Source organism: Accipiter gentilis, chromosome 8 (genome assembly GCF_929443795.1).
Source record: "Accipiter gentilis chromosome 8, bAccGen1.1, whole genome shotgun sequence".
NCBI lineage: Eukaryota > Metazoa > Chordata > Aves > Accipitriformes > Accipitridae > Astur > Astur gentilis.
Window position 1 is genome coordinate 32,142,587 of NC_064887.1, and position 27,596 is coordinate 32,170,182.

Sequence of the window (27,596 nt, forward strand, 5' to 3'; positions counted from 1 at the left end):
ACAATAGCTAAAGAGACAACCTGACTCCCAAACATTTCCTTCCTGTGGTCACTTTGCTGATTGGGAAAACCTCTTCTCTACTGCAGAGATGAAAGCTCTGTAGCCATTTGCCATTTTATCATTTGGAGACAGTAGCTAACCAGTTGGAGCCATGTTGAATGTTTGATTTATTTACTTTTAATTTTCCTGCACTACCTTTTCTGTATGGTTCTTTATAATGTTAATGCAAACTGCAAAGCCAGTGCACGTGCCATACCTTGAAGACAGATTGTCCTGGCCTGCACCTATCAGGTCCTTTCATTTCCTTACCATATGGCAAGCAGCAACATCTTGGGATATACGTTTTGTGATCATTTTTTAGCTGTGTGTTCAGCTTCCATCATGTGGCTCCCATCAGCAGCAGCTGTTGTAAACACCTTGGATATCTTTGGAAGAACCTGGAGGTAGTGCTGGGTGGATTTCATGCCTCAGTCTTTCCAGGAGTATCTGGTACACAGCTTATTTTTGCTATTGTGTTTTGAAGTTTCTTTGCTTCTTTTTGAAACTGTGGGTCAGATTCAGAAGTGTTTTAAAAAGCAGAAACTCTTTTGCTTTGTGGAGAGAGGTGTTAGCTCTGTGACTTCTTGGAGGGCTGTGACATTTCCCACCAGCCATGCACCTGAGTGGCTAAGAACACACCTCAGCACATGGCAGTGTTGGGAAAAATAATGCAAATCCTGTATCAGCTGCGATGCGGCTTGCCTGTGAGATGGCATCCGAAGCTCCTGTCCTAGCTGCAGAGCTGTGCTGTCTCCGGTATTCATCTGGAGCTATGAGCTCTTAGGCCAGATTTTCTCCTGGTTTCTACCAGTGTCTTCTTGTTTGTGCTCTTGGTGTACAGGCTGGCCTGGGGGTGCCCAGCAGTGCTGGGATGTGTTGTGAGGAGGCAGGCTGGACATCTCCTAAGCACAGCCTGGTGATGAAGAGATCAGTCCTTTTGCTTGCCTCACCTCATGCTGTGCTCTAGACAAAGCCTTTAACTGACATGTCTTCTGGCTGTAGAAGTGAGGATGACATTTCCCTGGCCTGCAGACTTGAGACTGATACTTTTTACAGGTTGTGCTTCCAGAAACACTGGAGTTGGTTGCCCCTTAGGACCCCTCTAAGGCTTGGTGCTTTGTGATCTGTGGAAGAGGAGGTGCTCTGGCAGCAGGAGGAAGGCCAGTTTGCCTTCCCATTTGCTTGTGATCTAGGTCAATGCCTGGATCTCTTGTGAAGTACAAGACAAAAAACATGGCAACTCTTCTCCTTGTGAGAAATTTATTACAGCTCCCTGGTTGACTTTTACTTGCTGTACTTCCTGGCATATTTTAAAAGCACATTCTGTGTTAACGCTTTCCATCCCAAAGGATGCTGACTTGCTAGTATAGAGGCTGTAGAAGAAGCAGCCAAGAAATTTACTTGTGTTTCTACTCCTTTGTGGCTGTACTCAATGTTATAAGCACCTGGGGTTTTATCATCCTTACACTTGCCCAGTTTTCTTGTAGGCACCCGTTAATTCACAGCCCTCCCAGGAAAGCAGGAGTATTTATTATGTGCCTGTGCCAGCCTTGATCCTGTTATCTTGCACTGTAAGAATAAACTCAAGTTACCGTTAGTGTCAAAAGTTATATGAGTTTTGAAGTGCACAGATGGCTTTTTGTGCTGCCTGCTGAGATTGTGCTGGGGATCACACAGTGAAGTTTTATATGGGGGCATTGTTTCTGATGAGGGCATTGGTACTGATCCTTCTAGCACAAGTGAAAGGGGAATGGTATTCTGTCAGCTGATCATAAACCCAACACGTTTTTCTTGTGGGAGTGCAGATGCCTGCATAGCAAACTTTGGCTTATGTATGATAGGGGTTTTTTAAAGTTACCTTTCACAAACAAACTGAAAATAATCCACAGATGTCTGCTGATCACAGTTTGAAAACAGCTGTTCTTGAGCCATCCTGAAATTGAATTCCTTTGAAAAAGTCTTGCTAACTTTGTCTGATACCTGGTACAACACACTCACGTACCTGAGATTGATCTGCTCTAGGAGTAGGGAAGGAATTACCCTTCCTGACTGGGTTTAGATTTGTCTTTGTATTCTGTATCATCCACTCCTGGTGGTTGTATTACAGATCATCAGGGTGGAAAAAGATTCACATGCATAAGCAATGAGGAAAAACTTAATTAAATTGTTGTAACTGCTTTTGCCTGTGCAAGGCAAGCCTGGAGCTCTATCTTGGGGTCTAAACCTTTAAACTTGGCAAAACTCTCTGTGAGAGAGCATGGCAAAGAGAGAGTTGTGCGTTTGACAACAATACTTTGCACTTTGACAGCAGTGCTGGGATTTCTCCATGCGTCTCTAATGATCTATTCATCTGGTACATGCTCCTACCACAGCCCTCTCCGTGCCCAGACAGTGAGTCCTTTCATGAAGGCGAAGTGCAGAGTCATATTTCTGAGTGCAAATTGGCCAGGAGATTTATTTGTAGTGTAGGCTTGGCCAAGCTCATTTCTCTCAACAGCTACACTGCGAGTAAGCCACACAGAGCTGGAACAAGGAAGGTGTAAGTGAATACCAGTGTGTACATTGCCAGCAGACAGAGGAGCTGAGGGCTGGCCCTTGTCTGTTGGAGGGCAGGTTATGCAGAGGGCCAAGAGTACTTCAGCCAAATGCTGAGTGTCCTCCACTCTGTGTCAGTGTCTTTCATGATTAGATACTTCCATAGGATGGTGCAACAGAAATATAATACTTTGCACCAGGCCAGCATACTCCAGGAGTGCTAAGATAAAAAATCCCAGCCCTCTGGAAGTTGACAGGATACTTCTCATAGTTGCTGCTGTTGCCACTGGGATACTCTTTGGTGAGGCTGTTGCACTTGGGCAGTCCTGAACTTGGGATGGTGGCTGAGCCCAGACTTTCTTCCTGCCTGTAACTCCCCTTTTCTAAGCCTTTGTGGGCAAAGACAGATTGTTGCTTCTGGTGGAATGGAGGTGTACCCATGGGGCACACATATGACTCAGCTTTTTCTAACTCTCTGCAGGTGTTGATTGAGGGAGCCTTCTTAGGAGGTGGGCACTAGGATTGCAGAAAAGCACAAGGTTCTCCAGTAAGCTGTGCAGGTTTAGTACAGAGCACTGTAATACAACCACTGTCCAAAAGCCTACAGAGGTGGAATTTTGCAAGCTGTTGCTCAGCGAGTGTGTACCTAAATCCTCAAAATCTTCCAGACCTGCTGAACTGGAAGACACCTCCTAGCATTTGCACCACATTTTTTCAGAAATTGCTGTACATACATGAAATATTTTGCTGTTGAGGTTGTCTTTGTGATGTCTCTGTGCACCTGAGTATGTAGGCAGGTAGCAACTTGTCGGAGACTAGGTCTAAAAGGCTTGGTGCTGTTGTCCTGTTGACAGTCCTATTCAGCCTGCAGAAACAGCAAAGGAATTCCTGGTCCACTGGAGAGGTGCAGGGTCTGGGTGGAAATCAGCCAGCCCTGAATGCAGAGTTGACTTCAAATAGATGCATTGGGGCAGCAGTCCTATTGCCTGGTCTGCACAGGGGTCTTGTTGACAGATTGCTAACAAAAAGTAATGACTTTGCTGTAGAGCAGCCCTGGTTTGTTTAAACCAGGCTAGAGGGTGACCAAGTGACGGGAGGTATGTACTTGTAGTTCAGGGGTATCGGGGACTCTCATCATCGTGTTTGCCTGATGGCTCTTTCATTCTTGCTGGGGTGTGTTCCTTGCCCCCTAGCTGATTATCAGTTCAAAGCCTGTATGTCACTCGCAGAAAGTCTGCAGGACGCTGAGAGCGCTTAGCACAGCACAGCTTGTCTTTGTCCAGTCTGGCAGTCCTGTTTCATGTGCTAGTGGGAGTCCCAGCAGTTTGGTTACATTGAGTTTATACCTGTGCTTTCAATAGGAGAAAGTCTGATTTGAAAATGAGCGCAGTCTAGGGACTTACTGATATGTGACAGTGACATGTCTTTATTACTTATGCTCCACCTCCACAGCTGCTTGAAGGGAAAGCTTACACTTTTGGAAAGATAAATGAAAATTGTAAACTACTGAATAGAGTGAATGACTTTCCTCAAACATGAGAAGGCTGGTGAGCTGTAATCTGAAGGTCATTGCAGGTGAAAGAAATCTCTGTATTTCAGTGATGTTTGCATCAGGCTGGAAGGTCCAGGGAGTCTGATGTGAAAATAGGAAATACTGTTGATTTTCAGTGACTACTTAACTTTGAGCATCTCCTGCCTTTCTAAACATATCTATTTTTCTCTTTCCAGAGGCAAAAGCTTTCTGGATAGCCAAGCATCCTTTGCCACTTTGCTTGTAGGAAGAACAGTTTATGGCCTGTTCTTGTATTTCTCTTGTGGTTCTTCCGTACTTTGAAGCAGACCTCTTCTCTAAATGCTAAATTTGGGGTTCATCTCAGAGAGCACTGTTACTAGCAGTCATTGAGTTCTTCCTCTGTCTTGTTCTGGTTTGAGATGCAAATCATTGTGTTCCTATTTTATATTTCCTATGGCCTCAGAGAAAAGCTGGCTGAAAACCTTTGGGAAGAATGTCTTTATTGTTGCAAATCAGCAAAGTTTTCACATGCAAGGGTCAGTTATTGTATAAAACTCACTCTAGTGTCACACAAAACGTCCTGCCAGTTTCCAGATCACAGAGCAGATTCACAACTGGTAAAAAACCTGAATTTTCCTGTGCTCCAGAATTAGCTTGGTGTGTTTCTTATCACTGCTTGAACTCCTCCTAATTAACAACATGGTTTAAAATATTCTGTTTCCATTTCCTATTTTCTTACATAGTTTCTGTCAGCCTGCACCGGGCAAGTGATGAAAACTCACTTTTATTTGTAGCCATTCAATTGTACAGTATTTGGATTACAATAAAAAGTGTTTCTATGTGTGCTAAAATTACTTTAAGTCTTGTAGGACATGATTAAAATGAAAATCCATTCATAATGGAAAGGAAGTCATATTTCATATTTTAGGTCAAGAGTACCTAAAAATGTCTTGTCTAGAAAGGTACATTCTTAAACACTTTGGAAGAATGGAGTGTACCTGTCTCAACCACATAACTTGGTTATGTTCAGCTAATCCTGTTCTTTCCAGGTTGGTGTAATCCTGAAATAAGTATTCCATTATTCTTTGCCTGCTTCAAAGGAAAAGAAGTCTGTCGATCCATACCAGTACTACAGTATGTCAGCAAAAGGGAGATCTGGGTTTGCAGTAATAAAGGCAAGCTTATGACCTTTGATGTAAGCTTGGAAAGGAGGTGAGGTTCAGGGAAAGGTAAAGGAAGATGTAGAGAGATATTAGCTTTTCTTTCCTGGCATGTCACAAAACCTACTTTTACATTCTGAAAATCTCAATATTGTATATGTAGAGCTGTAAATAGTGTGAGATATTCCTCCAGGTGAAAGCTCTCGTTGGGTGGCATGGGGGCTGGAGGGCAGACACTGTGTGCTTACTGATGCTTGTAGGGCATGGTTATAACTTTTGGGGAAAAGAAAAAAAACAACAAAAAACAACAAACCAGACCTAAATTAAAAAAGTAAGCCACTGAGTGGAATGACTTGGGTCTGCCTTTCTCTCCAATACTGGACGTCTAGTGGTCCCTGATACAAGTCTTCTTACTGGAGGCAAAGCAGACTGTGGGAGCCTTGCACTCATTCTTCTGCAAGCTTGGTACAGAGACTGAGAGCTTTTCAGATCTTTCTAATTTGGGGAACCCTTGGTAATGTGGTATGGGCCTGTATTCAGTGTGCCCATTGAAAAATCAGTGGTACTGAGCACCTAAACGCGAGCAGGTTCTGCCCTTTAAAACCTATCCATTTTTTGTTACCAGAGCCAAGAATATTTCTAAATACCAGTGTTCCTTCCCAGTGGCTTACACACTTTCATTAATCTTGAACAGCTGCATTAGCTGGTGTCTCAATTAGTATTTGTGGGAACAAGCTATCCCTTCAGAAATTACAGAACTGTTGCAATTAATTCCTCATTTGAGCAAACTGATTTCAGAGGCTAGTCACAGCCCTGATCCTGTGCGTGTGATATTTCCTGGGCTTTCCTTAGGGGAGTTGTTCCCTAGAAGCCAAGTCTGCTTGGAAATATTCACAAGGCCAGATGCAGATGGTTTTTTGTTTCTTTTAAAGCTTTGTCTGCAGTGGGGCGACCACAGGGAGAACTAAAGCAAGACGAAGACAGGGCTTGGGATTGAAGTGGCAGGAACCTCCTTTGCACTGCAAGAGAATTCCCTTTGCACAGACGCCAGAGAAGCTGTTAAACATGGATTTTTGACTGTTGGCATGAGGCAGCCATAAGAAGCCCTAGCCTGATGGCTTTTCTGGGGAGATGTTGATTCCCCCATTGTGTCTGTGCCCACTGGGCTTAAGCACATACCTGTCACGGCACTGTACTATCAGAGACAACCTGAGGATCTTGGGGAGTGAGACAAGAAAGAGAGAGATTTCTTGAGGTGGTGTGGAATTAGTGAAGATCCTGGTGCATATGAATGTATGTACATACTTACATACATCTGTGAATCATTCTCTCACTTGGGCTTGGAAGATCATTGAAGGTTTTAAAATCACGGCTGCTGCCAGCAATATACGTTATCCACAAGCTGCTGAAGGGCCCCGGGAAAGAGTCAGAGAAGAGACGCATTTGTTGCATTCTTGTACTGTGAGGTCCTGTTCTTGTACAGCTGCCCAGCCTGGAGAGTGTCACTGCTCTTGTTACTGGCTCCACGCTCCCACACAACTCCTTGCCACCGATCTGGGCTCAGACTGCCTCTCTTGCTGGGAGCTGACATCTTGAGGACCAAGTTAAAATAATTAAAAAAACAAAAGAAGGTACTTCCAAAAGTCTGTCCTTAATTAAGGAAAACCCTACAACAAATGCCAAGCCCCTATGAAGCCAAAAAGTCTTACGCATACATTAAGATTTTAGTAACTTGTTTAAATGCTTGAACAGTTCTTTGAACTTGGGCCTGAATGTTCAGGCCTTATTAATGAAGTGTGTGAGCATAATTGTGCTAAAATAAGTGGTGCCAAGGAAGGTTTAAATCTGTTCACAGCCTCTGAACTGCGTTGTTGTGAGCTAGCTTGGTGGTGTCTCATGATGTGTTATCCTCTGATCCCATTGATTTCTGTGAGATTTGAGGTGTCAAATCTCACATTAATAGATGCAAGGTAGGGCTGGCAGTCCAGTGAGCAGCACAAATATCTACAAAGCAACAGAGTGTTTCTAATTAAAAGAAAATTGTTTATTAAATGAGTCTCCTCAGTGCTGGGTGAACAAGAGCCATACCTGCCTGTTGGTGGGGGAGTGCTTGAAAAGGTATAGTGAGCCCTGCTTGGTTTGCTGCATTTTTGGGAAGATCCTGAGCAGGAGAACATAGAAGTCGTCAATAGTAACAACTCCACTTGCTTCTCTGTGGTAAAGAGGGACATTTTCACAGCTGAAATAAAACACTGGAGTTTGGGAAGTGGGGGTAAACTGTCCAACTGTGTGCTGAACAGCTCCTTACTTGTGCATCAAGCCATGCTCGAGGAAGTAAAAGCCAGCTGCTTTGGGGTGGGTAGTGTGCTGTGGTCCTCAGGGGGAAGGGGATAGAGCCATAGCTACAAAAGCATTGTCTCAGGCCATTGCAATGGTGCAGCTGCTTTCTGGTAGTTCTTCACTGCCTTGGCAGACTTCCTGTCACTGGGTTCAGAAGTGTTTTGCATTCGTCTTGTTTTGAATTTTTTCTCCTCCCCTTAAGCATCCATACCTTCTCTTCCAGTCTCTCCCAGCTGCACTTTTTCCTAGTCAAGGTAATTCATCACTGCTTCACAGTGGAAACTGCCAGTTTGTTGGTGTTTATGTTTTGGATTGGTTTTCTAAGTCTGGCAGCATTCAAACAAAAAGACAGGGAGAAATGACTCGTCTGTTACTTTATTTACCACTTGTTTTGGGAAATCTAAATCCAAATTTGTATTTGACTCATATTAAGACTCCATTGCTGGATTTTATTTTTTGTTACTTTTGGCAGGGCTGAATTCACACCCAGAATAAGCACAGTCATCAGTCAGGATAGCCTGTGTGACACTGAGCTCAGTTCTCCACTCAGATCAGGGAGCTCTTTGAGCTGCCCAAAGTGACTGAAAGCTGAAGGTTTTTGCTGCAGGATCCAAACAATTCGGAGGCCTGTAGTGAGCCTTACAAAGCTAGAAGAACCTTGCTGCCTTCCCTAGTTTTGCTTTCTCTTTAGTTCAACTTAAGCTGTTAAAATTCACATACTGTGCTCCGTTCATCACGTGTCATTAGTGCTGTGGTAAAAAACCTTGGACTGTTGTAGCAACTTGTTAGTAATGGCTAGCACCGGATGAAGTAGTATGGCTTTTCTAATGCTCTAGGGTTTGAAATCCCTGTTGTTTCCCCAGAGCATCGGGGAAACTCCCTGTGTGGTGCCCTGTTGCTGCTAGCTTGGGGCAGAAGGTTGTTACAAACATGCTGAGTCCTGCTTTGAGGGCTGAGCTTTTCCCTCTCAAAGCATCTGGTGGGGCCAGCTTTGGCTGTAACCCTCATAGCAAGAGTGGGGGACACAGGTCTGATGACTCAAAGACCAAGCCATTTGGTGACAGCACTTTTTTGTATCCAAGGCTCCTCCAGAGACCCGAGACTAGCCAGATTCCTGATGAGGGTTTATGCTTGTGGGAGGTAACTTTCTTAGGAATAACTATAGAATTCAGCATTTCTTGATAAGCTGGAAGGTGGCAGGTTAAGTAGCCTTGCCAAACTTTTAACAAACAGTAAGAGCTGGACCTGAACTGCTGTATTCCCCATGAGTCTGTGTTATCTCTAATAAAACAGGAAAGATGGGGCTCCGTGGGTGAACTCCTCCCCATTCTGTCTCACTGCCTCAAATGTGTGAGGGCATGGAGGGGTTCAGGGTCCAACGTGAGTATTTGGGCACCTCTGTTAGTACAGTTATGGAACACAGCATACAGAAATATGCTTCCTCCATCACTGTTTTGAGATGCAACCTCTCTCTGAACGCTTTATTGCTGCTTTGTTCTGTGGAAGATGGCCAAGGTGAGCTACTGGTGCTTTTGTCACCAGTTTGTATGCTACAGTTGTTAGGAGTGATCTACTAACAGGCTTTCCATAGACTTTGGGCTTCACTTTGGACGAGACCCTGTGGGTTTAGGGCATGTGGCCAACCTATGGCTCTTGTTTCAGTGGAACTCAGTATTGGACTACTTCCCGTAGCAAGCCTCGTGGGTAAATTGAACCCCTGGCTGCAGGCAGAGAGGAACCAAGGGAGACAGCTAATATGGATATCTCTGGGGTTTTCTGGGACTTGCTTACACACCCAACAGAGTCCTGCAGCATACAGAAGCAGCAGGAGCCCTGGAAAGCCATGGACGTCCTCTTCGTGTGAGCCATTCTCGATGCAACCCCAACCATCAGCAGCATCCTGACCATTGTCATCCATGGTAGGTGCTTGGCAAAGCGATGAGAAGGGCCTGCTTGAGCCTGGGTGTCTGCGTTTGACTCTCATAGAAGTAAAGGGAGAACCCAACACCCTCCTCAACCCCTACAGTGTTCAAAACACTGACAGAAAGGGAAAGGATCCTCCTTATAGCTTTTGTTTTTGAACGCTAGCTGCCTCCAGTTGTGACTCTGCTTTGCAGTATACGCTTCTTGAATGTGAAGTACTCACCCCTGTTCAAAGCCCTCCCTCCCTACCTGTTTGCCAAAGGGAAGAGTTGGTAAATGTTAAACTCAGTAGGAAAATTACTGCAGGGCCCTGGCTGTAGAGTTTCCCACAACTTGTGTTACAATGTGACCCATATTCTGACAAGCCAGAGGCACACAGTGTTGGTTTTGTCCTGTAGTACTTTTCCTATACAGATGGTGAAGGGGAAAATTTTCTAATTTTCTCCTCTGACCCAGTGCCTGAGGTAAATAAACTGTGAATAGCTTGGGAGAGCAGACTGGGATGTGAAGAAGTAAAAAAGGGTGATTTTTTTTTTTTTTTTTTTTTCCTTTTTTGGGGAGAAAAAGAGGAGGATAACCATTACAGCCTAAATTAACTCCCTCTTGCAAATACAGTTTGAGGAGACATTATCAGGCTAAAAATATGAGCAGTTTGTGAAAGGAGCAGTTTTCCTCGTATGCTGCTACTCACATGTTACTTAATTAAAACAGTAGGCTCTTAATGTTGCGCTTACTTTTTCACTATTCATGGTACTTGAGTTTTTTTGGGAAGGGGGTACTTTGCTGAGAATGGACAATGAGGGCTTGTGTCCATGGTAAGACTACTGGTTAAAGCCAAAGTAAATATTGAAGTGGTTATAGTTATGCCGGCATAAGCCCCTATATGAACGTTCTCACTCAAACTTTTCTAAAATTTACCTTCTATTTATTGGAAATGGGTTTAAATCTGAGTGGAAAAAGCTGCCATGTTACTGGAATAGGAGTGTCCATCTGGAGGTCTGTTCCAGTTTAATTTATTAAACTTTCTTTTCTGAAAAGAGTGGTAGGAATGTAATATTTTTCCTTGTCACTCCACCAGTCTTTCCTGATTGTGTTGCACAGGCTTTAGGTTGTAAATCTTGCAGAAGACCTTTTTTCTGTAATTAAATTCTAGACATTGTTAATCAGCTCTTGAACCTGAAGTTGCCTCCTTTTTAGTGCAAATGTCATTAACGTAACCTGTCTCTTTTGAGAGAAACCCACTGTTTAAGTCTTCTCCCCCAATTACTAGTTGCAGACAGAGTGTGTTGGCTTTGAGCTCTGAGTTGCCTGCAGGGAATCTCTTGAACTTCATCAGGTCCTGCACCTGGGAAGGAAGAACCCTTTGCAGTGATGCAGGCTGGGGAGCAGCTCTGCTGAAAAGGCCTCAGGGGACCTATGGACCCATAGTGGACAGCAACCTGAATGTGAGCCAGTGGTGTGCCCTGGTAGCAAAGATCAGCTGCGTCCTGGGTAGCGTGAACAGAAGTAAGCCAGAAGATCAAGGGGAGGGGTTATTCCCCTTTTGCTAGGCACTTGTTTGATCTCATCTGCAATACTGCCTCTGGTTTTGAGCCACCTTGGTGAAGAAAGATGTTAAGAAGCGTGAGTAAGTCCAGCAGAGAGCCATGAAGATGATGAGACCATGAGGGTGATGAGATGTTGGAGAATGATGCGTAAGAATTGTACTCCTTTGCAGCCAGCTCACCTCTCCTCTTCCTGTGGCCTTGCACTTGGCACATCTTCTTGTAGCTTCTGCTTGGTCTTGATGGCACAAATGTTTCAAACTGATCCACTCAAAAAACTTGATTTAAACCTGATGCCAGGCCAAGAATAATGCTGATAGACTCAAACTCAAATAATAGTACTGTGCTCACTGACTTGCTTTCAAAAAATACACAAAAAAAATCTAGGCACTGCCTTAGTCTAAGGGCCTCGTGAACTGCTAAGCTGTGTTCTTGTGAGCTAAGTGGAGCTGGGTTAAGGTGATCCAGTCTCCTTACCCTATCAAGTGCATGCCGTGGACCGGTAAGGATCCGAGGATGTAGTAAAAACACTTTTCCAGGACAAGCAAGTGAGGAGAGGTGATAACACCTCTTCTGTGGTGGGCCCTCACCATCAAACTTATTTGTGCGACATGCAGAGAAGACATGTTCACCTGTGCTGCCCCTCTTCACTAGCACTGTTGTTGGAGGAGTTTGGGCAGACTGAAATTGGTTTTCTGCAGGTATTGGAGGTACTGCTTTACCTCACCTACTGTAGGTCTTTTCCAAGAAGAGCCAGCACAGGACACTGCCAGCAAAGTGTCCTCCTTGTGATGCCACCTTACCCTCAGTTTATCACATGGAACAGTCTATTCCCATGGCCTTGTCTCATTGTACCAGACATGGCACAAATGTTGACTGCTCTGTCTGCGTGTCTCGTCCTTTCCTGACTGTCATCACCCAGGGAAAGGACAGTCAGTTTTCCAGAACCGGGGAGATGTGCACCATGGGCAAGCAGACTACCAGTGGTGGTGGTGAGATCTGCAGCAGAGATGGCCTTAGCATCTTGAAAATGGAGCAAGAATGAACAGAGTCTAACTGGTCCATCCATCTGAGTTAGAGCACTGAAATTTTAACTGTGTGCTCAGCTTCTTGAAGTCCTACAAACTGTGTATTAAAGAAGAAGTGCTTATAATGGGGAACATCCTGATCTCCCTCTTATGGTTTGAGGACCTTTTGCTGCCAGTGGGAAGTCCTGCTCACATTTTTATTTCCTGTTTTTCTTGTGCAGGGGTTGTCATTTAAAAAAAAGGGGGGGAGGGGGAAGTATGTGCCTGTTTTTCCATACAGCGGTATTGCAAACACCATAGCTGCTATTTTTGGGGGGAGGATAGGTGGACTGGTTCAGATATTACAGTAGGAGTAAGTGTTGATTTTGTTTGATCTTAAATGTGAATTGTTCTGAAATTAATAGTGAAAATTGCTTTTGGGAATGGCTTGGGTTGTTTGGGGTTTTTTTTTGGTTGGGGTTTTTTTTTGAGGCTCAAAGCTGGAAAAACAAAGGTTTGCCAAATTGCTAGTCATAGGGCATGTTTCATCCAGGGCGTGACAAACTTTATTGCCTTTGAGAACTTTTGGGCTTAGAAATGCTGCTGGGTGGATAGTCCTGGAGGCAGCAGTCCTTTCTTTGTGCCAGAGCTTTGTCTCATCAATGTCTTCATAAAGGTCTACTGGGATGTGAATTTACCTTCTACATAACACCATTACAGCCTGAGCAGTAAAATACCATCTTTCTTCTAGCAGTTCCCTCGTGGGTAGATGTAGAGATTCCTCTAGGCTCCCATCCCTGTGTCTCACTTCTGTCTGGAGGATGTTAGCTGTTGGGGTCTTCCAGAGTGGATTTTGTCGAGGGCGTACTGCCCTACCAGGAGGAGGATGGAGAACCCCAGGCATGGAGGGTCTGATTGACTCTTGGGAAACTCTTTCCCTAGGCAGCCCTTTGCGGAGGGCAAGATCAGGCAGTAGTAGTCTTCGGTGTGCTGTGCCCTTCTCTCAGGGTGGTGGTGTGTCCATGCAGTAAAACTTGTGTGGTCTGACCTTACAGGAACTGGAGACAAAGACATGACAGGAAGAGCATCCTTCGGCCCCTTTGGCTTGCCTGGGGAAGCAAAGAAGGGCTACCTATTGAGGGCAGCTAGCTTTTGAGGGCAGAGCTGCAGTAACTCTGTCAACCACTGTCTTTCTCAACTTTAAGGTTTCTTCTAGTCAAAGTTTTGGGCTTAATGAAGCAACGCTGAGCAATTGAGGAAACAGCCGTCTATCATGTTAATAGTTTTCTCTGAGGTTGAATGACTCTACATTTTAACTTCTTTTTTGTCAGGGAAATTGTGTTTCATTTGTGAACTTTGGGTCTCCATTGCACATCCCTGCAAACAGCTCCCTCACTAATACATTTTGGGCTTGTGTGTGCGCAGACCTGAATGGAGAAGAATCTCCTGGCTGAGACAAGGGAGCAGCCAGCATAACACTGAGACTAATTTGACGTGTACAGAGCTGAAGCTTCCCCTTTCCCTCCCCAGACCGTAGCAAACCCCTCCGCACATCCTCATTGATTTATGTGAGGTTAGAAGGACTGCAGTGAGGCTTGCTGAGGGAAACGGGCACATGGAACTGACCCTGTGGGAGTTATGTGCTTACTTTAAGGGTTTGCAGGATCCTTAAAACTAGCCTGGACCTGGCAAAGAGTATGGTGTAAGATGGACTCTGATGTTCTTCAGGGTGGCCACCATCATCTTTGCTTGTTTTGTGTGATGCTTAACTGCAGTGTGGTCCCACTGTATAGCAGGAGCTTCTTGGTGCCACTGCAACTCCAGTGATGACCATGAACATAAAGCCGTTTTCACAGTTCTCTGGTATTTTAGGAATTTTGGAGCTGTTGTTCACTGTCTGTGCAGCTGGAGTGTGGGAGGAAAGCAGAACAAGGCTAGCGAATTGCGCCGTGGCTGTGGAGGCCCAAGCATGTGTGCTGAAATAGGGGCTTGAGTGGATGAGCTGCAGTCCATAAAATACATTGAGCAAGTTTGACTTAGTCTGTTCTACCAAGTCAGCACTATGACTGTTTTAGTCCAGTTAAACATTTTTGCAAACTAGATCTACAGTGCAGTTTGACCCTGGGTCTTGGTCTGAAGCAAACCCTGAAGTTATGACTAAACCCAGCCTTGTGCTGTGATAGGAGAGCAGTTAATAACAAAGAAACCAGCCTCTATTCACTTGCTGAACTTTTATTATTTATTGTTTTAATAGACAGGAATAAATATTCAACAAATAAGCTTCCTGTCCTTAAGTGATTGTGTTCTTCTGATTATAAATAAACTTAAAACCTGAATTCTTGATTCTTTTTTTAATTTAAAGCAGGCTAATCCCCATGAGAATGAAATCTTCCAGTTGCATGAACTAGAAAGGGTTCATACCCTGATTCTCATCTGGAGGATCATATGATGACTTGGGGCAGAGGTATTTTCCTGAAATAGCTTGAAGTGGCTCTAGGGTTTGGGACATGCCCCCTTTCTCTGTTCCGTGTGCCCTCCCCTAACTAGAGGTATCTCTGGCTTCAACTAGGGTAGAGGATGCTGTGGGAAGTGCCTTTGGGTCTCTGGAGCTGAAGGACAAAACAGGCAATTTATAGCAGTTGATGGGGGCTTAGCATGGCCTTCCAGTGCCCTGCCCTTAAGGATGTGTTTCACTCTGTCGTTGCTTATCCATGGGACCTTTTGGGAGTATTTATACTCCGAGAGGAATATAAAGGGACTGTAAATTCTCAGCAGAGCTTGCTGAGCTGTGGCTGCACAAGCTGTTCCCTACCACGGGGCTGTGCTTTCCTGCCTTCCGGCCAGGAAAAATGAGCAGCCCTTTCACTTAAGGGAATTTGCTGTGGGATCTGCCATGACCATGTGAGTGGCCAGGTGTTGGATGTGCAAAGTCCTGGTCCTAGGGAAATGCTTGCTGGAAAGGAGCGGCTGGGATGCAACTTGGCTTGCTTGCCCTGTAACCCAAAGGCTTGAGGATCCCAGGAGGAGACGGGCTTGTGGCTCCTTTGGGAGCCTTTCCACATGATTACTGTCAGAGACGTGGATTTGTGCATCCTGTTCCACTTTGTGCAGCTATACTACTCAACCCTGAGGAAAAACAACATTCTTCAGATGCTGCTTTCAAGGAGGATGGCAGAGGCCATAGGGGGAGCAGACAGGTTTCTCCCACTCCATTGTTTGGGACTGAGTGCTACTGCAGTGCTTTAAGAAAACACAGCATCTGCACAAAGCTCCTCTCTGTGTTTTCACAAACTTGTAACCTCTGTGTCAAGAAACAGTAAGAAAGCAAGCTGTCTCTCTCAGAGCCTCAGCCTCGCTTGCTGGCTATAGCAGGGTGGGGGGAAGGAGGTCTGATGCTGGTCCTGGTGTATGTGGAGCATCCCTGCCTTCCCCTGCCACCTCCGTGCTCAGCTTGGCCGTGCACAGGGAAGTTGTGACAGGCTGTGCTAATTGCAGGTTGCAAATCGGAGGCAAGTGGCTTTCTAGGCCTTGGTTATAGTTATCCATGTTGTAGAGCAGCGAGTGACGTGTTCCTTTGCTCTGCTAGAGGTGTGTTAGCGGGGGGCTCCTCTCAGTCTCTTAGCAGAGCCTCCGATCCTGGCACAAGTGATTCCTGGGCCATAGGGTGAGGCAGCAGTGTTTGCGTGCCCACAGCAGGGCTGTGCATCTTAAAAGGCGGGCTTGCAGGGTGATAAAGCAAGCAGAGCAAAAAATCCTGGTACTTCTAGAGACAGGACCTTTGCGGTTCCTTACTTTGGGCCATTCGTCTTGAGATGGCCTACCTTGTCTTTGCCAGTGGATGAACTGAACAGAGAGTTCAGTCCTGTATCCGCTTGATGATAAAGCTGCTGTAATTCCTGTGAGGCAGGAGGAGATCAGTGAGAGGGGAGGGGTGCGCAAGCACGCCTGCATTAAGGGGGTGTTCTGCCTCGGTGGGGAAGTGGGGCTCTGCTGTGTGCCTTAGCAAGGGCTTGCACATCTGTGGAGCTGTGCTGAGTTCTGCCAGGAGCTGGATGTGCCAGTAAGAAATAGTTCTGCCTCTGTTTGACTCATTTACCAGCTGGGAAAAGGCAAAGAACCTAAATCTTGGGTTAACAGGCTTCCTTTGTGCTCTCGTTTTCCCAGGGTGGCCACTGACCACAATGTTGATAACACCACAGCAATCCTTAGGGAGTGGCTGAAGAATGTGCAGAACCTCTACCATGATGTGGAGTGGAGGCCGATGGAAGACCCCCAGTGAGTACTGCAGTGAGGGGCTGACCGAAGCTGTTTGGTGTATATGTCAAATTTCCTAGATTTTCTGTTTTCAAATCAGGAGATGTACTAAATGTCCAAGCATTAAAATGTAAGGGGGGGTGGGTGGTGGTGGTGGGTTTTGGGGTCTGTCCCATTAAAATTGTGTTCTTATGGAACCCATAAAAAGGTCTCTGACTTCAGTGAAGCAACTCATGCAGAACTTCAGAGAATTTTCCATTCAGTTATTTAGCATCTACAGCTGCTCTCTTTGCATGGTAAACAAATCACATCAAAAGCTACAGGGAATAAAAACTGTCATTCTTTATTTGCAAGGAAGCAGAGAAACCATAACCCATTCCCATAGTGTCTCTGAAAGTTCTGTCCAAGACATCAAATATTCAGTAAGTTCTGAGCCAGAGAACTAGATTTAATTCAGTATATTATGCCTTTGCATGACTTGTAGGATCATTGCTTTGAAATATTATGTTAGGTGTGTTGGGTTTTTATTGCTTTATTCTATTTATTTATTTATTTTAAGATCAGCTGTTTTGTTCTGTTTTCTATTTCTTCCATCAGGGAAAAGTATATCTGTTTCCCCTTTCTTTAGCCTTGCTTTTATTTTCAAGGTCCTCAGTGCAGTGGTGGGGCATTTGTGGTACAAACCCACAGGGAATGCTTGTTTTATTGACTTTTCTAATCCTTAATTGGAATGAGTTTTCTTAATCCTGTCAAACGTGGCTTTAAATTCTGTTAAAAGTTTTTGAAGTTCTTAACTCCTTCACTGGCTTATGCTGGCACTGTTTCAAAGTCCTGAATTTTTATTCCACACAGGGGTCTGTCCCTAAGTTTCCTCCCATCTTTGTTATAAAGCATTTGCTTTTGGACCTGATCCTGAAAACAGAGACGTGCACATAACTTTGCTCGTGTGAGTGGGCTCATGGGGTTGGGTGTTTGTAGATTAAAGAGCTGTTATTGGGATGTGTTAACAGTTACTAATAATGCCCAGACCCCAAGGGAACCCAAATTGCCTTCATCTTCACATCCTCAGCTTTGTTGATTCTACTGGGCTTAAGGAAGCTGCATTTACAGTCTTAAACTTAAAGGCTAGCAGAGGACAGATGAATTTCTACCAGAGGGTCAGATGAGGTAAATCAGCTTCAGTTCACTTCGGTGGGGTAACCTCTGCTTACATCAGGTGAGAGCCTGCTGCTGTGGAAGAAACTCCTGGTTTTGATAGTGCTGTTTTGCTTGTGGCCGCTTGGTCGGCAGGAAATGGTGCAGCCCTGCTTGTTCTCCAGTGCCCTGTCTACACATGCCAGCACGAAACTTGGAATCATTCTCCCTCAAAACCTCTCCTGGGTTGCCTGAGGTGACTCTAACACTGTTTTTCTTTTGGAAAGAAGGCAGCAAGGGAACTTTTTTTTTTTTTTTTTTTTTTGGACTAGTGTAATAGGGCCCAGACGTGGGTTGTAGTCACTTTTTTTTTCTTTGCTAGGTCTTACCCAGAAGAAATTGGGCCAAAACATTGGCCAAGCTCCCGATTCACTCATGTGATGAAACTCCGACAGGCTGCCCTGCGTGCTGCACGAGAGAAGTGGTCAGACTACATCCTGGTAAATGCAAGGTTTGATTTATTAACTGTCCTCAGGCAAAAGCTTTTCAGGTAGTCACTCTGATACTTGGGTCTGCCAGAAAGTTTCTTCTCCATCTAAAGGCAAAGCTCTTTGCGGTGAGATGCTGTGTGTCATTTCTTGGTCTGATGAGCAAGAGGCTTTGCAGCTAGAAAGATAAGTCCCTGGGTAAACCCAAGGCTTTTTCCACAGGGGTCAGGATTGAATATAGTCCTGGTGGTGGTTAGGTACCTGCGAGGGTCCTCGAGATTGAAACCCCACTTGTTATCGATGAAATGTAAGGGAAATAGTTTTGCACAACAGTTGTGGAAAGATGTGTGCCTTTGGTGACTACAGCAGCAGCTAATGACGGTGTTCCCAGCCTCTGAACAAGGCAAGGGTGTGAGGCCAGTTTTTAAGAGTCTTCTTGATCCTTTTCAAAAAATAAACCTGCCCTGAATTTTCAGCAGTGTTATTTTCCCTCACAGCTCCCTTGCCCCTGTGCTGGAGTAACGTTCTGTGGAGTCAGAGGGAAGCTCCATATCTTTTCCCATCCCACAGCTGTGGTGCAGGGGCAACCCCCGTGGGGTTCACCCATAACAGCCATATGTCCTGTGGTATTAAAACCACCAGCTCTGTGGTTTTTGCCAATACCTCGTGCCTCTGGCTGCCTTGTTCCCAAGAAAGTGTCAGGGGAAGCATATCATTTTATCTAATAACAAATTTCTTTTTTCTCTTACCCTCTTCTCTAGTTTATTGATGCAGATAATTTACTGACCAACCCACAAACCCTGAACCTGATGATAGCAGAAAACAAGACATTGGTGGCACCAATGCTTGAGTCTCGCTCTCTCTACTCAAACTTCTGGTGTGGCATCACCCCCCAGGCAAGTGACCACGTGAACAGTGTTGGGTGACTGGGCAAGCTATGTTTTCAAAGGCCTCCTGCCTTGTGTCAGTGAAGCAGTGGGCATTGTTTCTGTTCTATGGGCTTTCCCACCTGCTTCTGTAGTGTCCTTCTTCTGAAAAGACGCTGCTGTAGCTGAGGCATGCAGAGGTGGTGTTAGCATGTACTGAGGATAGTGGTGTCATGCGGTCATCTCAGCTTGCGCCTCTCTCAGTGACAGCATCCCAAATCTTGGGTGGGTATCTTTGGGAGAGGTCCATATGTTTATAGGGAATCTGGGAATAAGGGTAGAGAGGACATTGCAGTCTATAAATGTTTTTCAGGCTTTGTTTTCTAACTGAGCTGTAGGTATGAGCAAAGCAATACATGTTCCGCATTGGGTGTGCAGGCACATAGCTGAAACTTGCTTCCTTATCTGAGATTCCTCGCTTAAAAAAAAGCTGAGTATGGAGGAAGCTGATCTTGCCTAGCCAAAAGTCCTGGGAAGTGATACAATCCCACTAACTACATAAAAAATACTGATATACACACCAAAATTTATTTGAGGTTGTTCCATAAGTTTGTGTAATGGCCTTAAAACTCTTGGTACATAATTTTAGACTAGCTTTCCTGTATAGCGACGCTAATCTGAGAGGAATTTGCTTTTCTTTCTACAGCTCTCCATTGTGTATAGGTTATTTTTCTCACATATGAACAAATTTATGTAGTCGGACAACACCCTTTGCCTTGCAGGGAGTGTGTATGCTGAGGTGTGTATGTAAAGGGTACTGGTGTAAAGGAACAAAAGTGCTGAGCCTAGAAATTAATTTCCTGTTACTTTCTCAAATCACATATACTGCAGAAAGTATCAGATATAAAGATGTTGTCTAGTAGAAACAGCATTATTTTTAGAGCCAGAACGGGGTGGAGCTGTCACTTTACAAGCTGCCCCACATCACTGTGGTGTGTTGACCCTGGCTGGTAGGTAAGACCCCACCCAGTCGCTTTCTCACTCCTGCCCAGCGGGATGGGGGAGCAAATTGGAGTGGCAAAAGCAGGAAAAAAACCCACCAAACCCCAACCCCAACCAAACCCAAAAGCAACCCTCATGGGTTGAGATAAAGGCAGTTTAATAAGTGAAGGGGGGAAAAAATAACCCAAACAAACAAGTGATGCAAAATCAGTCACTCATCACCAGGAGACCATTGCCCAACCATTCCCTGAGCGCTGGCTGCTTTGGAAAAGCTCCCCCAGCAGCGTTATTGCTGAGCATGATGTTACACGGTATGGAAAATCACTTTGGTCAGTTTGGGTGAGCTGTCCCAGCTGTGTCCCTTCCCAGCCTCTTGCCCACACCCAGCATACTTGCTTGTGGGGGGCAGAATGAGAAACAGAGAAGGCGTTGATACTGTGCAAGGACTGTTCAGCAGCAGCTAAAACATCCATGTGTTATCAACACTGTTTTGGTCACCTGTCTAAACCACAGCTCCATATGGGCTGCTATGAAGAAAATTAACTGCCTCCCAGCCAAACCGAGTACAATCACCTTGTCCATAAAAGGATTTTAGTAAGAGAATCAAATATATAGAAGGACAGATATATTCTCACAGTCATTTTTTGCCTTTTTTTACTCTTTTCCTTTGAAATGTTCTTGATTAAGCTCTAAATAGGCTTTCTAAGACATTCAGGCTGCAATGGGGACTGTAGTTAATGTTTTTTTCTCCCAGGTAAGCCTCAATAATGAGATCAGCTTTTTGACCTGTTCTCTGGTCTGCTGCTGGCATGTGTTTTGTCCTACTTTGAGGAGGCAGGATACCAAGCTGCACGTCTCCTAGAATAGGAAGAGGGTTTTTGTTCTCTTGAGAAGTTTCCCTTTTTGCCCACGATGGCCCTGGAAAGCTTCAGGATTTCCTTTTTACTTCCATGCCTGAGTCTTGTGTTTCCTTCTTCATAAAGACAAGCTTGCCTTACTGCACAGACAACTGTGTTTAAGCTTGAGCTGCACATACATCTTTGAGCTTCCCCAGGGCATGTGAATAGGAGTACTTTAGAGATGCTCTATTGTCCTGCCCTTCCCTGCCATCTTGATTTATTCTGTAGAGCTAACCGGATACTAACTGTTGTCATTATTGCTGGAGTGAAACGAAGAGCAAACTCCATTCCCCCTTTCTTCTATTTACCTGGTGTAAAAAAATCATTCTTCCTTCCCAGTGTTATCAAGGACACAAGTAGGGACCACAGGCAGGGTGAAAATTTAACAACTGTACTGGGTCGAACCAAAGGTCCATCTCGTAGCAGCAGTTACTAGCAGATGCCTAGGCAGTAGAACACGGCAAACAAGTAAGTGAATGATACCTCCCCAAAATATTTTTTCTCCTCTGACAATCTCCTTCTCTTTGATTTCTTGAGGAAGGTCTTTGTCTTTAAAGCTCTCAGTGATTTTTTTCTTTGGTTGTTTTTTTGGTTTTCTTTACAGAAATCACTGTCTGAATCTTTTTTTTTTAATTATTTTTTGGGCCATCCACACCATCTTATGGCAAGGAGTTCCACAGTTCAGACTAACTAATTGATTAAAAATAGCAGGAAAAGGCCTTGAACTTCCCAAATTCTTGGGAAGCAAATATATAGATAAGGAAAGGCGGGGGTAGTGGTGTTTACATGTTTCAGGTTTTGTTTTAAAATGGAGATATAAACATCATGGCGAAGGCATTGTCCCTTAAGTTTTTAAGGTTAGGTCCTGAGACAGCCAGGTTTTCCACTGATATAAATCAGCATTGCTCCACAAGCTGAAGTGGATCTCTGCCTGTGTGCACCAGCCTTGGCCCTGGCCCTAGCGTTACCTCTCCAGTAGTAAATTTCCATCACTACCAGTGTTAGCTGAGAAAAGGAGAGGGGAAAAAACTAGCAGCAAATGCATCTTGCAGAATTTGGTGAAAAAAACTGGTCAAATGAAAAGGAAAGTTCCCACTTTTTTTTTTTTTTTTCCCTTCTTCTTTTCTCTTAGTTGCTGCTTCTTGTTTCTGTGCTCACAGTCCCACAGCTTTGTGCTCTCAGCCTTGCTCTCCCTGGGGACTTGGGGATGGAGTAACAGCTGGAGCACATCCTGAAACACTCAGCACTGAGCAACAGCAAGCCAAACCCAGCTCCAGACAGCTTAACATTTAGTTGTCATAAAGCTAACCTTCATAGGAGAGCATGGCAATAGTGCTGACAAGTTGGAGTCTTTCTTGACTACACATGGTTTATGAGCAGTGAAGAGCCCCAAAACCCCATAGTGAGTGACTGGAGGAGGAAAGATTAGTTTCCAGCATCTTTCACCTGTGGGCATTCTCGGATGTCTGTCAAAGGCTGAATATCTTAACCCTTACTTTGGTGGGAATGCTAGTAAGGTCTCTGCCCACTTGCTCCTTTTCATGAAAATCAGACCGGCTCTGTCCTTCAGATACCTAGTCCTCATAGTATGCTTAGAAGGTATCTAAAGGACAGAGAGGATGTTCAACAGATACACAAATAGACAAATGCACCACGCCATGCTTCTACACAAAAACAGGGTAAAGTGGTTCTGCAGTGATTTGCTCCGCTGTTGCTAGGATGCTCATGGAAAATATAACGCAGAAGTAACTTTAATGTATTTTAGTGACTCATCATTTCTGTAAAGACCAGAATCTGCTCTGGATTCAACCATCAGCTGCGCCTGGGTGTCTAATTGCTGTGTTAGGATCTTCTTTCTGGAGGAATTCAGTGTATTTATTTCCAAATCTGATAGCTTTAGACATATTGCACCTGCAAAACCAGATGTGAGCTGTACAACACGGATGTTGCACCCACAGTGCTGGAAGCCTAGCAAATTTGTGGTTACAGAGAAATGAGCTGACTGAAGTGCCTCCCCCAGACAGACTCTGTGGGGAGAGCTCAGGAGTCAGTATTAAACCTGCTTGCCCTGGGATGGAGGAAGCAGGGATTCTTACACAGCTGATGGAGACTGAGATGTTGCCTTTTCTGCAGTGAAGCAAATGATTTTTTTTTTTTAAGTTATGGTCAGAAATAATTTGCAGGTCCTATTCTATGAGACACTGAATGTCCTTTGTGCCTGTTGCACATAGAGGATGTCTTGGATGCTCAGCAGCTTCCAGGATCAGACCTGAGAGTCTATGTGCAAAAATTGTTTTCAAAGAGCCGGGAGAAAACAGTCTGAGGTTTGACGCTCTATTGCAAGGGAATTTTGCAATGGAAAGGCTTGGGTTTCCAATAGCTGCTAAAAAGGAAAGAGAATGTCAAGCTTTAACTTTTGTGATGGAGATTGTTTCTAAATACTCAACTGAGCCCTTTCCAAATGGGAGACACTTAAAAATCTGAGAATTGAGCACTGATCCATCTCTGCTACGGAGGGCTAAGGGTGACAGCTTTTGCTAAGGAGCATCTATGAAACAGAAATCTCTTGTAACCAGCAGCCCCCTCATTGTGATTGCAGGGCTATTACAAAAGGACCTTGGATTATCCCCTGATTCGGGAATGGAAGAGGACAGGCTGTTTTGCTGTCCCGATGATTCATTCCACGTTCCTCATTGACTTGAGGAAAGAGGCCTCCACCAAGCTGGTGTTCTACCCCCCACACCAGGACTACACCTGGAGCTTTGATGATATCATGGTCTTTGCCTTCTCCAGTCGCCAAGCAGGTATGTCTGGAGCCTTTGCTGGGGAGAATTCACTAGCAGAGACATGCAGACCTCTACTTTGAGTTCACAGGCCCAAAAGTCCTATGTTGGCTTCTGTGGTGAGTCAAGACCCTGTTCCCTTTCCTCATTTGGGTCTGGTCAGGGATAACAAGCAGCAAGTGACTGGCAATGGAGTTTTGCAGCTAGCTTCAAAGGACACAGGAGCTGTTCTTGGGATGGGGACAGTGTTTCAGAGACAAAATGTGTGCCATCCACCCTTGATTTGTGTCACAGCAAGACAGTAGTGAACACAGGTGAATGCTGTGAGAGGGGAAGGTATTCTGAAGGCTGTAGGTAAGGTATCTGAAGTCACCACTTCTAGGAGATCCATGAAGAAGGGGGTGAGGGCAAGAGACTCTTTCTTAAATGTAGCAGCCCTTGTGGAAAACAAAAACCAAGTTGCTTACCCAAAGTGCTGATGAGGCTTCACTTCATGGCAGCTCAGCAGGAATTGTCTGAGAGGTAGGGGGGTTTTGTTTTGGGTTTTGGGGGGTTTTTTTTGGAAAGCAAAATCAGTGCAACTTTCAGGGGAATGATGTGAGTCTGTGGGCTGTGCTGAGAGGAAATCTGTTGCAGGCAAGAGGAGGTTAGAGCTGGTGTGTGAGCAGTAAAATCTCTGTATACTTGACATTGTATCATTGGTGCTTTGGGAGAACCAGTCGAGCACTGAGCTGCCTTGAGATCCTTGAGGCACAGCAGAGAGAAAATGTGTACCACTCCAGCTGATACTGGGATCAGTTTCTACCGGTCAGTGGGAGGATTTCAGTTAAACCTGAAATACAGGGGTCCTTTCAGGCCAAATCGCAACCTCAGTGTCCTCTTCCTTTGTCTGGAATGCCTGTTGATGTTTACAGAGAGCTCCCAGTGTCTCAGAGAAATCACTGTCTCTTAAGGGCATGATAGTGCTGATACTGCTGCATGTACTTGTGGTGAGGATGTTTAGTCCCATTTATTTTTGGAGAGTGGATCTGGTGGGTATTCTGTCTCTACCAAAGTCCTGGGTGGCAGACCTGTGTGTAGTGGTGTCAGAGCTGAAAGGGGCTTCTGGGAAGAATATGGTTGTAATGGCCATCTCTATTGTTCTTTGCCCTGCTGTGCTGAATAGGGGAAAGTTTGGGGCCTTATAAGGAAAAAAGAGACTGATGAAACCTCAGCAGCACCAATGAAATGCACTTCTGTTCAGAACTTCATGACTGGTTTGCTGGCTTACTGAGGTGAATTAGGGAAAAGTTGTTTGTGGGTTCTCTGAGTGATGTGCAGTTGGTGTTGCCTGTCTTCTGTTTGTAAAAGAGGCAAAGTTAGGCTGAGAAGGAAGGGCTGTTCTTGGGCGACAGACAAGCAGAGAGAAAGTGAAGTGGTGTTGTTGGCAGCTGTTTCTGTAGAAGAGACAGGCTGAGAAGACTGCCTTTCCCACCATTTCCAGACCAGCACAGCAGCCACCAGCTGTTTGTAGGTTTCCTTTTAGTGATGTTTCTGGTTTGAAGTTCTTGACATCATTGAAAAAGATGGCATTGTCTTGGCAGACTAAGTAGGGCTTTTTAAAACTCAGCTAAGAGAGGATGAGGGGCATCAAATGCGACAGATGAATGGTAGAGGAGAGGCAGAAAGAGCTGAAATTAGAGCCTTTGGAAGGCAGAGGCAAGATGTGAACTTGCAGGACACCTTTGGGGCCCTGACTTTCCGAGTCAGGATGTCAGTATATTGGCTCCAGAGAATTGAGGTTTAAGTCTGGATAGCAAAGCAGACTCCTTCAAATCTGCCTGCCCAGCTTGTTGCCTCTGACAGCTCTCCCAGAAATGAGAGCATCCAATGAGTGTGGTAACTGCATTGCAGTAGCTCCAGCTGCTTAAGAGATATTTCAGGGATTCAAACCCATCATTTTTTTCCTTCCATCCTAGAATACTTTAGCTTTTTCCAGGACTGACCCATGACATGAAAGGCTTTGCTTCAGCAGTCTGGCCTATTGATCTGCTCAGATTGTTGGCTTGTGTCCTGGCTGAGTTTTGTCACCCAGGATAAAAGGATGATATCCAGGTTCAGAAATGTGAAAAATGTATGGACTTTGAGGTAAACTTCTCTTCGGAGTAATTTCACTTACTTCCCTGAAGTCATAAATGATATTGGCTTTTGTCCAGGCCAAATACTGCTCTTAATGCCTCAGATCAAACCATCAATTTTCAACAGTGAATCTACTGCTTGACTTCTGCTGAGAGGACGTGGCCTGTGATGGGAGTACTGACTCGGAACAAAACTCAGTGTGGATGTTTTATTGGCAAAGGTGGACTCTGTAGAGCGCCTTGCGCTCACAAGGTAGCGTTTAGCCAGCCAGATCTCCTGAGCTTCCTTTCAGCCTGAGGCTCTGAGGACCTAGAGTCAGCCAGCAGGCAAGTCTGGTCACAGCGATGTGGAGGAAATTTAGGTTGCCTAAATATGGCTGTGAGTTTAGGGCATGGCTGTGAATCCTGGTCACTGCCTTACAAAGGCTAATAATAATACAAGTATCTATGGCTTTTCTGTCCCTTGTAGCAATTGTTTATTTTATTATAAAAACAGAGCTGGAGAGTGAGTCCCCCTCACCATTTTAAGGTAGATTTACCATTTTAAAGTAGCTTTTATCCCAGAAGGAACAAAAATACTGGCGTGAATGTATGCAGATTAACTGTGTTTAAGCCAGCGGAAGATAAGAACGGAGATTAGTGAGCCAGATAAGATTAGTTGATTAGATCAGTGCCAAATCCATTAATGTCAGCAGGTAGTATTTTTTATTCTGCCATTTAGCTAAATTGCAGCTGACAGCTGAATGTGTTTTGGCAAGTAGGGTAGCCAGCAATTTACTTGCAAAACTTAAAATGGTAGAAACACTGGGGTCATTAATGCAGACAATTCTGCTTTGCTAAAAATACCAGGGATTAGGAGGACTAATACATGAAAGCATCAACACACCAGGTAGTGTCTGCTTTTCGTTTATTTCCTAGAGGGAATGGGGTGGTTGTGCTTGTTTCATTTAAAAAAAAAAGGAGGGGGAGGAGAGCTTATAGGTTTGCATTTTTCTTTAAATCTGCTTTGTATGGGTTCTAGCAGCTTTCAGATTGTGGTTAGTTAATACAGGCCCTTAGCAGAGCTCAGTGAAAAACAGTGGAGTTACTTTCCCTTGGCTCCTCCGGATGTAGCTTTTGAGTGTGGTGCCTGATGTGACATCAGGTCGAGTGCTGCTGCAGTTACAGCTGATAGTGAGCAAACACTTCGTCAGTCCAGAGGGAACAGTGCTTTGCTGATCGTAAGTTGCTGGGACATTCCCAGTGAACAAGCTCAGCAGTGGGTGGGTCTCTTCTCTTGCAAAGGCTCCGAGGAGAGGCTTTGCATCTTCCCTTTGTTTCACACCATCAGATTCAGCTCCTTGAACAAGCAGTTGCAAAAGCTTTTGAATAGAAGGATGTTACATTACCGCTTCTGTTTGAAAACATCTTTTCTCCTTGCTGGTGTCTCTCTCTAGGATTTTCCTCTAATCTTCAAACCACTGTAAAAACTAGTCCTGGAGAGGAAAAGACCATGTTTGGTGGTAGACTAGGCACTTCCAAGATGATTATCCTGTATATTCCTCAAGTCCTTTGCCAACACAGGTGAAAATGTCTTTGTTTTCTGGCCAAAGCAAACAGAAGCAGGAAGATGCTTGACTGCAAAACCCAGAGTGAATCCCTTGCTAGGCTAGTAACAGACCCTGCAGCTACACTGATGCCTTGGGCCTTGCAGCTTCATCCCGTGTGATCCCAGGGGAGCTGAACTGCCTGGGCCCACATTTGGCCAACTGTGTGCTGTTGAAGCTGGGGATCAGGTTGGCTCCTCCACCCTGGAAGAGTCACTCCATAGTTACTGTGGTCTGACAGAGAAGCCTTGCAAAGCTCAGACAAAAGCTTCCATCACCCCTAGCCACACTGGGTTTGTTTGAATTTTTCCTTCTCTAAGGCTGCCTGCTCCGATAGACCTGCACCCTTCTTTGCCCAGCATGCAGGACAGGGCATCCTCTGCCCACAGAGGAGGGGGGTATCCCG

At 44.9% G+C, this 27,596-nt stretch overlaps 1 protein-coding gene across 1 annotated transcript in view; it reads left to right on the forward strand.

Annotated features, from left to right (window-relative positions):
- The window catches only part of COLGALT2 (collagen beta(1-O)galactosyltransferase 2), a 57,295-nt gene that overhangs the window by 20,827 nt on the left and 8,872 nt on the right, over positions 1 to 27,596 (forward strand). The window contains exons 2-5 of the mRNA XM_049808924.1: positions 16,226 to 16,336; positions 17,832 to 17,949; positions 18,699 to 18,833; positions 23,304 to 23,508. Of these exons, the coding sequence (XP_049664881.1) occupies positions 16,226 to 16,336; positions 17,832 to 17,949; positions 18,699 to 18,833; positions 23,304 to 23,508 (569 nt within the window). The remainder of the gene's footprint in view (positions 1 to 16,225; positions 16,337 to 17,831; positions 17,950 to 18,698; positions 18,834 to 23,303; positions 23,509 to 27,596) is intronic.